This window comes from Ixodes scapularis, unplaced genomic scaffold (genome assembly GCF_016920785.2).
Source record: "Ixodes scapularis isolate PalLabHiFi unplaced genomic scaffold, ASM1692078v2 ptg000005l_1___fragment_1__unscaffolded, whole genome shotgun sequence".
NCBI classification, from domain to species: Eukaryota; Metazoa; Arthropoda; class Arachnida; order Ixodida; family Ixodidae; genus Ixodes; species Ixodes scapularis.
Window position 1 is genome coordinate 1,838,159 of NW_024609885.1, and position 18,353 is coordinate 1,856,511.

The window sequence follows — 18,353 nt, forward strand, 5'->3', positions numbered from 1 at the left end:
ACCGTTCCTGTTGCATCTCGAACACTTTGTTCTGGCGGTTCGTTTCGAGAAACCGCACTTGGAACATTTGACCATTTTTATTTACTCGTTAAAAGCCATGCCTCTCAACAGAGCCTCGACATTTTCTGGAACGCGCGTCGGAAGACGCTCTTTGTTCTTGAGTTTCTTCACGTAAGAAGAGACCTTGACGGCGATGGCGTTTTCGCGAAACGTTGTCGAAAGCGGGTGCTTGGTGACAGAGTTGTGGGTGACGACTCCCCTTTCAAAGTGTTCGCGAACGTCGCGGGGTATCTCTCTAAACTTGTAGCGTTTGGCCAGAACGTTTGTCGGGTACTGCGATATGTCGTACTGACGCTGCTTACAGTATTGTACGATCGCCTTTCTCAGAAGAAGGTTATTTAGCTGAGTCTTCAATTTCGGATTAGGAGTAAAGGACTTTTCAATTTCCAATCGCATGTCTGTCGGTAGACTACTAATGTCCGGGACTTTTGTCAGGGAATAAAATCCCTCACCCGTCTTCTTTGTCCGGCGGGCGCCGGTCCGTCGACGCTTATTCTTCATTCTCTCGAAACGAACGAACGTGGATATGTTTTCAAACAGAGCGTCTCATAGGGCTCTCGTAGGTTTTTTTTGCTCGTCGTCCATGATCATTCGGATGGCCGTTTGAATCCGCAAGTATCGCAACACGTCGCCCGTGTACAGGTGTTGATATGGTTTATAAACGACGGCAGTGTGTTCCCAAATGTCTTCACCAATCACAAAGTCCTCGATGAATTTCCTCAATATTTTTTTCTGCGAGTCCGATTCCATCATTTTTATAATTGTAGTATCGAGGGCCCTCCCTCGTAATCCATCACCGCATCACACAACGCTCGAGCGTTCAAGTCGCGATCTCTGGACAGTTCCTCGGCCAGGCTCGGTTCTCGTCCATACTTTTCTTTAAATTCGACTCGCCACTGCCGCTTGCAGATTTGCTTCTCCACGATGTCGACCCGTTCGTAGCACTCGACGTCGATTTTGTTGTCTTTCAACACGACGTTCATGACCCTGTAGTCGTCTCGGCGCAGCACAAAATTTATAAACTCGATCACGTTGCGAAAGGCAACGTCCACCCTGGTCATGCGCTTAACTGCCACGAGCGCCTTGTAGAGGAATTCGCGTTGGCGCAACGCGCCGAGTTCCTCAAAGGCGCGTTCGAGTTTGTAGGCAAAACCCTGATCTACCGTGTAATGGTTTAAGGTCTCGATCGTCATAGGGCCCAAGATTTCTCTAAACTGTCGCCTGATGGCTTCCACCTTGTCCGCGTTACTTTCGGCCAGTTCAAAATTGTATTGCGGAACGTGAAACGGCGTCACGCCGGAATACCTGGGGGTTTCTATAGCGCTCGATGCCGGTGACTCCATCATTCCGTATTCTTCGTTTGTAAACAACATTGCGCGGTCAGAGGCGTCGTCCAATTCCGAGTCCCTTTTCTTTCTAGCTGCGGGATGGGTAGGCGACGAAACGGGTGGTGGAGACGCAGACGACGACGAGGCGCTATAACTATCGAGTACCAGATACTCCGCGTCTTCGTCATCAGAGAATATGGGTGGTGGTGGTGGTGTTTGAGCTGCCCTCGCGGGTGGCGCTTGGGGTGGTGGTGGTGGTTTTTGAGCTGCCCTCGCGGGTGGCGCTTTTGCCGGTGGTGGCGGTGGCGGTGGCGGTGGCGGTGGTGGTGGTGTTTGAGCTGCCCTCACGGGTGGTGCTCGGTGGGGTGGCGGTGGTGTTTAAAAATAATTTGACATAAATAAGTGCTTTTTAGAGGCCTAGAGCTCTCTAAGAAGCCTCTATGAGGCCTAGAGGCCTTCTCTGCAAACCACTTCTCAAATCGCTCTAATGACACACCAAAGATGACAATGTCGCACTTAAAGTGTACCTTGTAAACGGAACCTTTTCGCCCAACTGGGAGTCCATGGCATTCATTTCGTCCTTCTATGGCATTGAACATGTGACATGACACCTGCGATTCTCAGTATTCTGATAGGAAGTGTATAGCGCAAAATTAGCAGATATGTATTTGATTGTGCATACTTGTTTGCAGGTGGTGGGAGCGATCAACATGTTCAGCTGCCTCAACTGCAGGATCTTCAGGATTACCATCTACAGGTGGAACCAGCCCAGTGTTTTCTAAGCATGATTCAGATTGCAGTGGAAGCCCACAACGGGAATTGGAGCTGCTGCGTAAAGCTGTAGAACTTCAGAAGAAGTGTTCAGTGGTGAGTTGGTTGTTATTTTGACTTGTTCCCAGCCATCTTTTGATTGCAGCAAAATGCAACAGAAGCTGAAAAGTAGGAACTCAAACCGAAAAACTGGCAGCTTTGTTACGGTTACAGCCGTACTATGAAATCGATTTTGTTTCGGTACGCTATTTACTTGAGTCTGAGCCGGCATTGATTTTATGCAGACCCCGAAAGGTAGAAAAATAATAAAAAATATACTCGAGTATGAGCCAATCGGAAGGTAAAGAACACCGTGCATTTAAAAAAAAAAAAAACCTGGCTCGTGCTTTCGACACTTCTTTCGCTTTTGCTTTAATGATTTTTACGATCATGGGAAGTGCTACTGCACTCTCCGTCGAATGGATCACTCGAAGTGAGATTCGCCAATAATAACAAAGTAAGTGAGTTTATTGCGGTTCAAGTAAGGTATCTGACACAAACCAGAATACATCGAAGTCAGGACAATGCTAAACTGGAGACGCGAGCTAAGATAACCAGCTCTTCAAAAAGTCGTAGAGGAATCAATCTCTTAGTTTTGCATAACCAGACCAAAAATCGAACCCAATTTTTCTTTTTAATTTTTGTTGGGAGGTGGTATTTTGAAACAGAAACTCGGGAAAGCATCAGAAAACCAGGTGATATGTCATTCACTAAATCTGCATATCAAAAGCCGAGCTAGTCGGATAATAAAAATATATGTGCCGACTGACCTGCGCCGTCGCAGTTGGGGTCAGGGAATCCGGGATGCTAGTTACAGCCACTCACTGCCAATAGCGGAAAGACTAATTCTGTGGCAGATCAAAATTAGTACGGTGATTGTAACACACGCCGCAGTGCACACATAGAGCCTTAGCTCCCTTAGAGCACCTGTCTTTCAGCACCAAAACAATGCACGTTTCATGGCTGGCCTCTCTAAATTCGCAAAATAGGAAATGCTCTTTAAGGACATCCAGACCGATGATCTCGGTACTTACAGTCGAGGCTTTGCAGCCTACACGTGCTTCCTCGAAGGTGGAGATGGTTGCACACAAATCACACATCGCGAAGTTTGCGACTTTAGGACACAGCACCGGCCATGGGTATCTTCATATATTCAGGTCCAGCTGAGAGGACAAGTTTCTTCGGAGGTCATGAAGGCATCCAACATTCAGAGGATTCGTTACAAGGCATTTGAAATTTAAGCATGAGTGCATTTGCTTTGTTTTTGAGCATGCTGCCCCTTGTCCCCGAGCGGAGCTGTGTTTGACGCTGGGGAACCGGCTGCTCTTCTTTCTAATGAAGCTGAAACTCGGGTTGAGCTACACTGCACTTGGTGTACTTTTAGTGTTGACAGAACAACGGCATCACGCCACTTTCGAGCTGTGCTAACAACGCTGACTGCTGCGACAGCGAGGTGGAGTTTTCGGCCTCCATTTAGCATTATGCGGGCTACAGTGATGTGATTGGTCTAAGCCATTTTGGAGCACATTTTGGAGCAGCCAAAACAGTGTTTTGGAGCAGCAAATGTGGCCTTTGAAGCAGCCAAGACAGTGTTTCAAAGCTAAAAAAGTGACTTGTGGAGAATATATTCTTAGAAAAATAAATATTTGTTTTAAGTGCTGGACAAACGAAGGGCACTATGTGTTGTGTTGTGATGTGACGTGTTGGGGCGGAACTCACTGCCTGTGTGTTTGCTGCTGAGACATCCCACAAGTATACATTGCTGTAGGCAATGCCGAGCAATTCCGAAAAAAAAAAAGAAAAAAAAAAAACTTGCTATTGTTTTACTGGTTCCAGACGTGGCAGATTTTTATAAAAAGTAAGCAAATGTAAAACAATGGATTGCAAGCGTCCCGGCTGGTGCCTCTCGTGCAATCATGTTCACCTCCTCGTGAGGGCAACTTCGGCAGGCTTGCAGTTACACGTGCTTCGTCACGCGCGCGGAAGCAACGGCTGCTCAATCAAAACCGAAACCATGCCACTCCGCTCCGTCGCCAACTGGTTCCCAAAATAGTATGCAAAATGTAACTGTCCAGCAGACGACAATAAACAGTCCAGCGGAGCGTGCTTGCCAGGCCGGCAGGCGAGGTACAGGCTAAACACACAGAAAAAAAGAACCTGAGCGTATCGATGCAAGACATTGCGATCGAATCAGGGTAAAAAAGTTCTTGGAGCGCTTAAATTTGTGCAACGACTGAACTCGAGACAAACAAGCGCGGTGTGCGGGTTCAGCGTGCAGACATTGCCTTCTTTGCTTTAGCTCACTTCTCGTCATCAACTTTCTTTCGCGGCAGATTTCTCACGTACTGGGGTCCCTCTCGAAAGAAAGCTTATCGAGAAAAACCTAGGTAATCAAAACTTCGCCAAGCAGTCATTGAGTTAAGGAGGGATCTTTATAGCAGCGTATGATTTAAACAAGAGCAGGAATGTGGATGCGTTTCAGTTTAGAAAGCGCCATATCTGTAGCGACGTGGGGACGGACACATACGACGTCGCGCGATCACGGCGAAGGTGGTCGCGCGAGCGCTTCAGCTCACGAAGTAACTCTAGCCGCGCAAGTAAAGGGCTGTTTATACTCCGACGTTGAGCGCAGTGAACGCAGCGTAGCGCAGAACGCGCGCCGTTCATTGGCCGGCAACCAGAAACTCGATATCTGCGACCAATCCGTATCTGTGCGGGCTGCGCCACGCCCGTCGACGTTACGTTTGAGTATAAACGTACCTTAAAGGGATTGTCCGGTCAAATTTTGTATCCGAGAAAACAATTGAATATCATTGTTATTGCCTCGAGACGGATCGTACGCGCAATATCTGAATTTTATATGTCCCTCTGCGTGAGTAATTGAATTTATGCTGCTTTAATCGCATTCTAGCGTAAACGCTGTTTTTGTTGGCAACATTGAAGCTCTGACGTCATAAAACACAAAGCGAGCATTTTCGTCTGCCTCAGCGTGCTTCGTTTTTGTTGTTGTGCTCGACTTTTTTCGTAGTTGGGTGAGATTTTTGTTGCGCGGTTGGGTGCCACAACCACCGGGCAGCACATGCAAGCCAAGACATGACGTGTCACACTTTTCCGCGAGATGTGCAGTGTCGAGCGAAGTGGATCGTCACCGTGCGTAGGGACTAGGTTCCTGTCAAGATCGAGATCCCGCTTATGCAGCAATCATCTCACAGAAGAGAGCAACGAGCTGAGCTCTAAGCGGACAGGAGGCTCGCTGAGGTATACGTGTGATGCTGTGCCAACGATATTAAACTACGTCCATCCACTCCTCACCCAAATCGGATCAATCAATTTGATTATGCAGCGATACCGAAACCAAACATCTGGAAACGATACCATAAAGGCCCGTACACACTCTTGCGACCGAGTACGACTGAGAGAGACGAGATCTCTTAAGGCCCGTTCACACTCTTGCGACCTCTTAAACGTGGGTTCCTTAAAACTTCTTAAACCAGAGAACACACTGGCGCCATCTATTGGGAAGCAGTGTAAACTCGGCGGTCCGGCATATTTTTTTTTATTTCTCGCGCATTATCCTTTCTTTCTTGGCTCGAAAAACTTTTGTCAATGTTATAGCCGAGCCTTTCTATGGGTATTACGCACATTTGACCTCGGAAATCCTGCAAAACCTTCGCTCTTGTGAAATGCAGTTCCAGGCTCACCGCATAGATGGCGCCACAATGCCAGTGTGTTCAGAGCCGTTTATTGGGAGAGTTTGGCCATACGTTGGTTTGAATAGGCGAGCATCTCAGAGCCAACCACAGGCCGCGAAACTGCCCCTAGCGGTGGTCGTGTGCTCTAAATTTGTGACACGACTAATTTAAGCCGTTTTAGCGTCGCTAGAGTGAAAAGGTGTGACTCTCAGTGACTGAAAACTTGGCGCATGTTAGGTTGTCGTCACGCCCATATTCAACGGTAGAATAAACGAACATGCGTTTCAAACCAGGGCAAAGCGAACTGCGTAGTGCGGCCAGTGCGGCGAGATCGACTGGAGCCCGGGTGACGAAGAAAAAAAAAAAAAGTTGAGAGCGGGCCTTGCGGCGCTCCCGCGCTCATTTGAAAAAATGGGCGGTTGCTGTGTGCTGGGGTGCGCGAACAGAAGTTCTGCGAGAGTTCGGCTGTTTAAGCTCCCGAAATCACCCAGGAGGAGGAAGCTGTGGCTGGATAGAATAGGACGCGGCGCAGGATGGAATCCCTCTGCCTGGACGTACGTTTGTCAGGTAAGGTATTGCTAATATTGTCACGCGAGAGCAGCGAAATAATCGCTCCGACATAGACCGTGAAGTATTTGTTTTGTAATACATTGTCTGGTGCATTGGAAGCGTCTGTGGACTTTCGCGGCACCACAGAAAGACGAGCGGTCCACCTGTGGCGTCGTACTTATCGGGCGTTACGGTGGAATTCTAAAGGCGCGTTCACACCGGCGATGCGATCGAGTCACGCGATAACTCATTGCAAAAACGACCATCGCGAAAAAAAAAAAAAGAAAAAAAAAAGCTACGCAATTTGAGCAGTCGCTAGCTGACCACTTTTTGCGGTCCGATCTAGTCGCGGAGCGGCCTAGGCAATCATCGGCGTTTGGAGCAAATGTTTTCGACAAGTGACTCGCTCATCGAACTCGCCAGTGTGACCATTTTTGATTGCGCGAGCCTCGTCAGCTAACTATACGTCGACTGGAGCTTCCGCATGCCCATGTTTGACGTCGCCCAAAACGTTATCCGCTGCAGGACCACTTCGAACCCTCGCAGTACCAGACAAGGCGTTTTGACGGTTGGAGGAAGCTGAAGGCAACAGCTGTTCCAACCATCTTTTCAGAGTCAAGAAGCCAAGTGAGTGCCTGTGGCAAGAACCCAACTTTTATTCCAGTTAATTTGCATTAACCTTCATCAGGTGTGGTTCATTAGTGTAAATGGTGATTGGGTCTTGGATAATGAGAGTAACTTAAAGCAAGTAATTATAAGAGTAACTTTGAAATTAAATAATTCATCTTCTACTGATCTGGTTTTAAAGACACAGGTGACCAACTACTGGGAATGAATACTGTGGCATTGATTGACTTGCAATCTAATAGAGACCCTTTTTGAATTCTGAGTGATGGTCGTGGAGGAGTGCATGATACAACATCAATCAGTTTTGCAGCCTAATGTAACTTAAAGTACGGCGTGGGGACGACCAGTGGTTCAATGCAAATGAAAAGTTTTATTCTGTTGTTTTTGTTAGTGGCACACAAAAAGTTCTCTTCACACTCGGCTGCCTTGTGATGCAGCGACAGCCACCGCCAGCAGGTGCATGTCGATACGAAACAAAAGCATTTGAACTTTTAGTTTAACTCCTTCTCAATTGTACCCTTCTTATTTTGACCATTCTCATCTCAACTCCGGCCATCTCAAAACGCCCTTCACATTTCAAGCTTTCTTGTTTCAACAGATTCTCGAGAGACTCCCTTTGTGTTACAATCTTTCTCATTTAAACTCAATTTTTTCGTTTTGACCCTTACTGTTTCAACTTATTCTTAAAAACATTTTTGCATTTGAACCGGTCCTGTTTTAATCTCTCCACAAATGCTTCTTAAATATCAGCTTCGTTTACAGAAAGCTTTGTATCAATCAACTGTATCCCAGCAGTTTTGCAGAGCACTACAGCCTTTCAAACCCCTTGACAAGATCATGAGGCATTAAAGGGGTATGGAAACAAAAATTGAAATATTCAAATTTCGTACGGAAATGAGTTAAGCATGACGGAAAATAACCGTATATGATAATCGCACGTTTGTATTTTGAACGACTGGCTATATTTGTCGTTCCAAACGGTGCACTCGAGCAAGTGCTCGAAAAGAAGCGAACGGAGAGCGCGATGCGTCATGGGATATCCGACGCAAACAAAAACAGAAAGAAGAGATTTCCCGCATTCGTGGAGTAGCAAGGCAGGCGTGGTTATGAGCTTTGCCCTTGGTGGCGTCAGCGTTGTGGTGGTGTCAATAGCATCAGCGCGTTACAACCAAGTCGTTCGAAGTACCCGTGGGGTGACTAGCATGTGGCTGGCCCAAGGAGCACGTAGCTTAAATCCACAACACTGTCAGCTTAGGGCTGAATGGGGTGGGGAAAGCAACTTTTGTTCGAGTTTTGAGTGACGGGCTAATCTTCTAGGGGGAGAGTGGCTGTGTCCGGTTGCACGAATGAGGGTCCGAGAAAGAAGGGAGTCCTTCCTTTCCATCTTCTTGGACCGTTTGGTACAATGAGCGACTTGTGAGTTGAGGAGGAAAGCTAAGAGGGAAGATGTTGAAATGCCAAAGAGCGGCGCTGCTTTGAAGGAATCTGCTACGTCACGACTACATAGCAGATTCCACAACGTTGCTAGACTACCTCCCAAATGGGTTCTGCAGCATCCACCAGGTGCACATTGAAAGATTGTTTATTTCAGGGTGTCGAACCGGAACCGAACTGGTATTTTTTCCGGAACTGAACCCGAACCCGAACCGGAACTGAACCGGAAAAAAATAACGGTTACCGGTTCATGTCAAAACGGTTAGGCCACGCGCTGTTGACAATGATTGTGCTATCAATACCATTTGTTTTTTAAGTGCCGTCAACTGACACACACCTCGCTTACATATTTTTCTTCTCCACTCAGTCTTAGGAATATGAACGCTGCATTTATGAATCTTGACATAGGAACCAGTATTGCGCTGGTCGCGGCTTGCACGGAAAAGAGAATTGGAAGGCTGTGCAAAAAAAAAAAATAATCGCGTCATGGGATTTCATTTTCCTACAATCTCGTAAAGCCTAAATGCTGCTGTGTGCTCATTTCCTAACAAGTTTCTAGAACGCGGGAGTTCTTGAAGCTTGCTTCCATCGGAATGAGAAAAGAAAAGGCTGTGGAGTTTGATAATAATGCATCCGGTTTCGTATAGGCACTTAGAAGCTAACATATATGTGAGACAGCGAACTCTTCTATTATAATATTTATCCTATTACGTCCTTCTGGTATTGCGTTCGGTGAAGTGTTTTTCATATTCCGTATCTTGTTTAATGAAAACTTCTTTAAGGGTCTAATTTGAGTTACCGAAGGCTAGTTCAAATAAAGAAAGCTGTATTTTCTCCCCACTGTTCCTTCAATTGCTTACACGCCGAGGTGGCGGGATAGTTAGCGAGTTCTACTTGTAAGTGGGTTTGTAAGGAGGTCGCGGATTTTACAGCTACTGCGTCGGACACAATTAGATGAAGTCCGAATGCGTAAACGTCGGTGTGGCAACCTTTGAGTGCACATAAAGAAACCATTCCTGGTAGAAATCCCTGAGCCTTACACTACGATGTATCCCGTTTCGTATGTGCTGATTTCAGATGTTTTATTTGTAATTTATTTTGATGTTGCAATTTGTCATTTAGAATTTCCGAACCGGTTCGCGGATCGAAATAATCGAACTGGAACTGAACCGGAACAAAATTAATTTACCTGAACCGTAACCGAACCCGTATTTTTTTCGGTTCGACACACTGATTTATTTAGCTTTAAAATTAGTTTTCTTGTGCCTTTCCACGGAAGACTAGTGTTTTTGAGGTTAGGGTGCAACATGCAACACATTCAAGCTAGAAAATGAGCGCTGGAATTTTGTTTCCCTACCCCTTTAAGGTGCTTTTGTCATCATGCTGTACTTTTGTCCAATGCTGCGGCATGCTCGGTCAGCCTTTATTTTAAAGTTTCATTTCCCCTCACAACTTTTAGATAGAATGAACACAAAGGAGGTTAGAAACGGCGTCAAAAATACAAATAAACTGGCTAATATACTCTGTTTCAGTGTAACTTGACAAAGAATGAAGGCTGCTTCCCAGACGAGCCTATTTGATCGTTAAAGGGATACTTCAACGAAATTTGAAATATTCCCGTCGTGTTCAAAAATAGGTTGAATATGATCCACAATATCCGTAAATGACAATCGCACATTTGTATTTTGAGCCTGGTGGCTGTATTTTTCGTTATAAACGGCCCACTCTGGCAAGCGCTCGGAGAAGGCCCAGCGGAGACCACGTGACATCCAACGCAATCGTGACGTAGGTCGTCTCAAGACGAGCAAAGCTACGGCGAGGCTGACGTCGAGAGGATAGCGTAGTCGTTCCAGCAACCGAAGCGGCTGCTTTTGTACAAAGTTTGAGTGACGGGTTAATCTTCTATAATCTTGTAGGGGGACAATAGCGACTTCTGTGACACACAAAAGGCATTCTCGGGAAGAGGGGAGTTCCTGCTGCCCCTCTTCTCTCGTCGTGGCCGGAGGCGAGACAACCTCCGTCACTAGCTGCCAAGGTTCCTAGACGGGCATTACAAGCGAGGCGTTAGCGACATCCACCAGGTGCTCTTTGCTAATCGTTTAATTCGTTTTAAAATTCCTTTTTGTGACTTTTTTAACAAGATATTGGTATGTTCCATGTGATACTGCTCCTTTGAACACATATAGACCAAAAAATGAGCGCCGAAATTTCGTTGTAGTATCCCTTTAAGGCGAGCCACTGACATTCGCCGTCACTGAGCATTACCCCTCTGTGAAACAGTGCCCATGCTTCACTCCGTCGCACTGATTGGCTCACGTGGGCCGTAACCTTTGTTGTTCGTCGACTTATGGTGAGATGGAGCAGAGAGTTTGCCCTAGTCTTGTTTCGAAAATCACGCAAAGAAATTTGCGTCGCCAAGTGGCACAGTATGTCCGAGGCATTTCTGTTCTTCTTAGCCCACTTCTGGCCTCTGCCACACCTGGAACTTCCACTTGTTATACCTGCGCATATTCAGGGTGTTCCAGCTATGTCGAACCAAGCTTTCAAAAAAGGAGTGCTTTAAAACCAACTGTCTGTTGTTAGTAGTCACCTTTTCTATAAAGCAGTATTTTTCATTGATTCTAATTAAAGAATTAATGAGAAATTGACCTAATTTTAAAATATTGATAAAAGGGCATAAATGTCAATTGGAAGTGAGGTGTTTGTATCGTAGTGCACCTTGTGTGTGTCTTTTGTCCAGCCCTTACGAAATGACCGTCAAATATGGTACCCCGAGACAACGTGCTATTTTTGAACACCCAATTATGGCGCAAAGGTGGGCCGTGAATAGGCATTCTTTGAAGGTTTGAATAAAAAGCAGGCAAAGCATACCATATGTTAAAACACGTCGAGCGGGTGCTCTCTACAACTTGCAAATTTACACCTTTCCTTGATTCAACATTTTAAGGTCTTCTAATTTCTTTTAATGAATTAATTAGGCTAAATAAAAATATTGTGACTCTTTGCCAAGACACCTACTAAGAACATTAGTTCTGTTTGCATAGAGCACTTAGTCATCTTATTAAAAATCTTGGTTCGAGATAACTGGGACACTCTATATAGATCCGGGTTGGGGCCTCACTTTTTCTGGTAAAAACAATGAAGGAAATAACCTAATATTTACCCTCTCGGGCATGACACTATTGTTGTCTCGTGATTTTCCCCGTTTGTTTGTCGGAGCACCCCTTTTTCCAGGATTCCAATTTTGAAGCACTTTCCTACTCGTAACCGTGGCTTCAAGGAAGACAAGTAGAGATATAATAATGTGGACAACAAGGGAGCCCTCATTTTGGTGTAAGTATGCCCAAGCATGCTAAGCATTGCTCAGAGGCATGAATGCCAATGCTACCAGTTTTCTACAAGTTCTCTGTACAGCAGTCCACATAATAAAATGAAAGTGGCACTCTCACTAGGCTGTCAATGGGAACTCTCGGTTGATTTAAGAACATGCTCTTTATCGGTATGCGATATGTCAGTTTGCATGTACGATATCCTCAGGCAGTCTTCCCGCCAGAACAAACTACCCTCCTGACAAATGTGTGCCGTTCCCGTTCGTCTGATTAGTGAAATCCAGGTTAATAGCAGTATCAAAAGTTCCCATTCACAAAGATAAATTAATTAGTACGCTGAAATAAAGAAGTTGCTTCGAGAGTGGATAAACAGTGAAAGGTTGTTTTGAGAAGGGTCCGATCGCAAAAGTTTTTTTGAGGGCTGTAAAAATGAGTTTTATTGAGAAGGGATAAAATGATAGTTGTTTCAAGAAGATTCAAAATAAAATAGTTTTTCTGAAATCTGTAAAACTGAGATTGAGAGGGGATAAAATTAGAAAGTTTGTTTTGAGAAGAGTCGAAATGAGAAAAGGAGTTATTTTGAGAAGGTTAAAATGTGAAGGCACATACAAGAACAAAAAGTGTGAATCGGTTAAAATGAGAACCACCCCCACTACCAGGTTATGTTGCATGGTTCTTGCACAGCGTGGAGTGATCTTGTGACGCGGAGCATCATTCTTTTCCCATGCTGGAATTGCAGGAACCAGCAGCCGGGGCCTCGATGGGAACCCTGCAGGCCTGTCTTCGGACAGCGCCTTCCACCGCAACCAGTGGGATATGCTACGTAAGTGTCTTCAAGGGACCTGTGTAGCCCTGAGGCAACACCACCGCACTCCTCACAGCAGGCAGCAGGGGCCCTGCAGCATCTTCAGACCAGTGCAGAAGCATTCCTCGGCGGAGCCTACAGCAGCGGGGTATGTCCCATGGTTCCTGCACAGCTTGGATGGATCTTGTGATGTGGAGCATTATTTTGTTCCCATGCCATGATTGTAGGGAGCAGCAGCTGGGAGCTCGGAAACCCTGCAGGCCTGTCTTGGGACGACGCCCTTTACGGCAACCAGCGGGTTGCGCTACGTAAGTGTCTTCCTTCTAGAGGCCTGCGTAGCCCTGAGGTAACACCACCACATTCTTTACAGCAGGCAGCAGGCACCGTGCAGCAGCTCCAGGCTGGTGCAGAAACATTCCTCGGTGGAGCCTCCAGCAGCGGGGTATGTCCCATGGTTCCTGCACAACTGGGATGGATCTTGTGACGCGGAGCATCATTCTGTTCCCATGCCATGATTGCAGGGAGCAGCAGCCGAGACCTCGGAAACCCTGCAGGCCTGTCTTAGGACGACGCCCTTTACGGCAACCAGCGGGTTGTGCTACGTAAGTGTCTTCAAGAGACCTGCGTAACCCTGAGGTAACACCACCGCACTCTTTACAGCAGGCAGCAGGGGCCATGCAGCATCTCCAGACCGGTGCAGAGCCATCTAGCGATGGAGCCTCCACCAACAAGGTATGTACTCCCATGGTGCCTACACAGCTTGAATTGATTTCGTGACGTGAAAAATCATTTCGTTCCCATGCCATGATTCCAGGAAGCAGCGGCCGGGACCTCAAGGGGAACCCTGCAGGCCTGTCTTCGGACAGCACCCTTCACCACAACCAGCGGGATATGCTACGTAAGTGTCTTCAAGGGACCTGTGTAGCCCTGAAGTAGCACCACCGTGCTCTTTACAGCAGGCAGCAGGGGCGATGCAGCAGCTCCAGACTGGTGCAGAGACATTCCACGGCAGAGCCTCCAGCAGCGGGGTATGTCCCATGGTTCCTGCACAGCTTGGATGGATCTTGTGATGTGGAGCATTATTTTGTTCCCATGCCATGATTGTAGGGAGCAGCAGCCGGGACCTCGGAAACCCTGCAGGCCTGTCTTGGGACGACGCCCTTTACGGCAACCAGCGGGATATGCTATGTAAGTGTCTTCAAGGGACCTGTGTAGCCCTGAGGCAACACCACCGCACTCCTCACAGCAGGCAGCAGGGGCCATGCAGCAGCTCCAAACTGGTGCGGAAACATTCCTCGGCGGAGCCTCCAGCAGCGGGGTATGTTCCATGGTTTCTCCACAGCTTGGATGGATCTTGTGATGCGAAGCATCATTTTTTTCCCATGCCATGATTCCAGGAAGCAGCGGCCGGGACCTCGGGAACCCTGCAGGCCTGTTTTGAAACAATGCCCTTTACAGCAACCAGCGGGTTGTGCTACGTAAGTGTCTTCCAGAAACCTGTCTAGCCCTGAAGTAGCAACACCACACTCTTTACAGCAGGCAGCAGGGGCCATGCAGCAGCTCCAGACTGGTGCAGAAACATTCCTCGGCGGAGCCTCCAGCAGTGGGGTATGTCCCATGGTTCCTGCACAGCTTGAATAGATCTTGTGATGCGAAGCATTATTCTGTTCCTATGCCATGATTGCAGGAAGCAGCAGCCGGGACCTCGGGAACCCTGCAGGCCTGTCTTTGGACGACGCCCTTTACGGCAATTAGCGGGATGTGCTACGTAAGTGTCTTCAAGGGACCTGCGTAGCCCCGAGGCAACACCACCGCACTCTTTACAGCAGGCAGCAGGGGCCATGCAGCATCTCCAGACCGGTGCGGAGCCATCTAGCGATGGAGCCTCCACCAGCAGGGTATGTCCCATTGTTCTCGCACAGCTGGCATCGATCTTGTGACGCAGAGCATCATTCGGTCCCCATGCCGTGGTTGCAGGAAGCAGCGGCCGGGACCTCAAGGGGAACCCTGCAGGCCTGTCTTGGGACGACGCCCTTTACGGCAACCAGCGGGATGTGCTACGTAAGTGTCTTCAAGGGACCTGCGTAGCCCTGAGGCAACACCACCGCACTCTTTACAGCAGGCAGCAGGGGCCATGCAGCATCTCCAGACCGGTGCGGAGCCATCTAGCGATGGAGCCTCCACCAGCAGGGTATGTCCCATTGTTCTCGCACAGCTGGCATCGATCTTGTGACACAGAGCATCATTCGGTCCCCATGCCGTGGTTGCAGGAAGCAGCGGCCGGGACCTCAAGGGGAACCCTGCAGGCCTGTCTTTGGACGACGCCCTTTACGGCAATTAGCGGGATGTGCTACGTAAGTGACTTCAAGGGACCTGCGTAGCCCTGAGGCAACACCACCGCACTCTTTACAGCAGGCAGCAGGGGCCATGCAGCATCTCCAGACCGGTGCGGAGCCATCTAGCGATGGAGCCTCCACCAGCAGGGTATGTCCCATTGTTCTCGCACAGCTGGCATCGATCTTGTGACGCAGAGCATCATTCGGTCCCCATGCCGTGGTTGCAGGAAGCAGCGGCCGGGACCTCAAGGGGAACCCTGCAGGCCTGTCTTGGGACGACGCCCTTTACGGCAACCAGCGGGATGTGCTACGTAAGTGTCTTCAAGGGACCTGCGTAGCCCCGAGGCAACACCACCGCACTCTTTACAGCAGGCAGCAGGGGCCATGCAGCCTCTCCAGACCGGTGCGGAGCCATCTAGCGATGGAGCCTCCACCAGCAGGGTATGTCCCATTGTTCTCGCACAGCTGGCATCGATCTTGTGACGCAGAGCATCATTCGGTCCCCATGCCGTGGTTGCAGGAAGCAGCGGCCGGGACCTCAAGGGGAACCCTGCAGGCCTGTCTTGGGACGACGCCCTTTACGGCAACCAGCGGGATGTGCTACGTAAGTGTCTTCAAGGGACCTGCGTAGCCCTGAGGCAACACCACCGCACTCTTTACAGCAGGCAGCAGGGGCCATGCAGCATCTCCAGACCGGTGCGGAGCCATCTAGCAATGGAGCCTCCACCAGCAGGGTATGTCCCATTGTTCTCGCACAGCTGGCATCGATCTTGTGACACAGAGCATCATTCGGTCCCCATGCCGTGGTTGCAGGAAGCAGCGGCCGGGACCTCAAGGGGAACCCTGCAGGCCTGTCTTGGGACGACGCCCTTTACGGCAACCAGCGGGATGTGCTACGTAAGTGTCTTCAAGGGACCTGCGTAGCCCTGAGGCAACACCACCGCACTCTTTACAGCAGGCAGCAGGGGCCATGCAGCATCTCCAGACCGGTGTGGAGCCATCTAGCGATGGAGCCTCCAACAGCAGGGTATGTCCCATTGTTCTCGCACAGCTGGCATCGATCTTGTGACACAGAGCATCATTCGGTCCCCATGCCGTGGTTGCAGGAAGCAGCGGCCGGGACCTCAAGGGGAACCCTGCAGGCCTGTCTTCGGACAGCGCCCTTCACCACAACCAGCGGGATATGCTACGTAAGTGTCTTTAGGGGACCTGTCTAGCCCTGAAGTAGCACCACCGCACTCTTTACAGCAGGCAGCAGGGGCCATGCAGCAGCTCCAGGCTGATGCGGAAACATTCCACGGCGGAGCCTCCAGCAGTGGGGTATGTCCCATGGTTCCTGCACAGCTTGAATAGATCTTGTGATGCGAAGCATCATTCTGTTCCCATGCCATGATTGCAGGAAGCAGCAGCCAGGACCTCGGGAACCCTGCAGGCCTCTTTTGGGACGACGCCCTTTACGGCAACCAGCGGGTTGTGCTACGTAAGTGTTTTCAAGAGACCTGCGTAGCCCTGAGGTAACACCACCGCACTCTTTACAGCAGGCAGCAGGGGCCATGCAGCATCTCCAGACCGGTGCAGAGCCATCTAGCGATGGAGCCTCCACCAGCAGGGTATGTCCCATGGTTCTCGCACAGCTGGCATCGATCTTGTGACACAGAGCATCATTCGGTCCCCATGCCGTGGTTGCAGGAAGCAGCGGCCGGGACCTCAAGGGGAACCCTGCAGGCCTGTCTTCGGACAGCGCCCTTCACCACAACCAGCGGGATATGCTACGTAAGTGTCTTTAGGGGACCTGTCTAGCCCTGAAGTAGCAACACCGCACTCTTTACAGCAGGCAGCAGGGGCCATGCAGCAGCTCCAGGCTGATGCGGAAACATTCCACGGCGGAGCCTCCAGCAGTGGGGTATGTCCCATGGTTCCTGCACAGCTTGAATAGATCTTGTGATGCGAAGCATCGTTCTGTTCCCATGCCATGATTGCAGGAAGCAGCAGCCGGGACCTCGGGAACCCTGCAGGCCTCTTTTGGGACGACACCCTTTACGGCAACCAGCGGGTTGTGCTACGTAAGTGTCTTCAAGAGACCTGCGTAGCCCTGAGGTAACACCACCGCACTCTTTACAGCAGGCAGCAGGGGCCATGCAGCACCTCCAGACCGGTGCAGAGCCATCTAGCAATGGAGCCTCCACCAGCAGGGTATGTCCCATGGTTCTCGCACAGCTGACATCGATCTTGTGACACAGAGCATCATTCGGTCCCCATGCCGTGGTTGCAGGAGGCAGCGGCTGGGACCTCAAGGGGAACCCTGCAGGCCTGTCTTGGGACGACGCCCTTCACAGCAACCAGCGGGTTGTGCTACGTAAGTGTCTTCATGAGACCTGCGTAGCTGTGAAATGACACCACCACACTTTTTACAGCAGGCAGCAGAGGCCATGCAGCATCTCCAGACCGGTGCGAAGGCATCTAGCGACGGAGCCTCCACCAGCAGGGTATGTACTCCCATGGTTCCTACGCAGCTTGGATTGATTTTGTGACGTGGAGAATCATTTGGTTCCCATGCCATGATTCCAGGAAGCAGTGGCCGGGACGTCGACAAGGACCCTGCACCCTGTATGTCCATCGCTCATTTCACCTAGACTCACCGAAGATGTAATTCTTCAGATGAAGAGGAGAATTAAGCACCTGGAGAATGAGAACCGCCGCTTGGTGAGGCAGGCTGCTTTGCAGAAGACACGGGAAGCTACATTCCACACACACTTTCGCAAGATCTTCACTGCGGATCAACTGTTAGCTTTGTCAAGAACTAGCAACAGGGGATCCAAGTGGTCTAACGAGACTGTTAAAAAGTTTTTGCAGATGCGATTTGCCTGTGGCAGCACGGGCTACGACCTGATGCTGGAGGGGGGCTTCCCATTGCCATCGTCCAGAACGCTGAGGCGGAGACTTGAAGGCAAGTTTGTTCTTGGGTTACTCATCTGCCTCAAAGCTCCCTGTTGGTTGTTAGCAGATGTAATATCTTTGTAGTAACTCTACTATTTTGCAGTCTCCACAAACTTTCTGGATGTAATGAAGTGGTGTCGTGGTTTCTTTTTTATTTAGTTCCGTGTGATATAAAGGGGCAGATCAAACATATCGGGTTCGAATGCTTATCTCATTGCACGCATACTAGCACTAGTTTGTCCTCAGTATACTTCCATGTAGCACGATAAACCCAGAAGTTTCTGTTGGGAAATGAATTTAAGGTTAAAAGAAAGCCATGTTTTGCATTATTATTTTTTTCTAAGCTCACTGTTGTAACTGTGAAGATGATAGGAGGCATTCACTTGATCGAAAAATGTTTTAAGAAACGAAAACAAAACCACGACATTTCATTGAACGGCACTTCA

The 18,353-nt window shown here is 49.0% G+C and overlaps 1 protein-coding gene across 1 annotated transcript; it reads left to right on the top strand.

Annotated features, from left to right (window-relative positions):
• The first annotated feature begins 12,906 nt into the window (after window positions 1-12,906).
• LOC120847414 (mucin-19-like) lies at window positions 12,907-17,860 on the top strand. The gene is made up of 24 exons (XM_042287565.1): window positions 12,907-12,942; window positions 13,008-13,076; window positions 13,156-13,236; window positions 13,295-13,366; window positions 13,449-13,532; window positions 13,591-13,662; window positions 13,742-13,822; window positions 13,881-13,952; window positions 14,032-14,112; window positions 14,171-14,242; window positions 14,322-14,402; window positions 14,461-14,532; window positions 16,077-16,160; window positions 16,219-16,290; window positions 16,370-16,450; window positions 16,509-16,580; window positions 16,660-16,743; window positions 16,802-16,873; window positions 16,953-17,033; window positions 17,092-17,163; window positions 17,243-17,326; window positions 17,385-17,456; window positions 17,539-17,753; window positions 17,824-17,860. The coding sequence occupies exons 4-24, from the start codon at window positions 13,310-13,312 to the stop codon at window positions 17,858-17,860; spliced, it is 1,698 nt and encodes a 565-aa protein (XP_042143499.1). The 5' UTR covers window positions 12,907-12,942; window positions 13,008-13,076; window positions 13,156-13,236; window positions 13,295-13,309.
• Window positions 17,861-18,353: the final 493 nt, after the last annotated feature.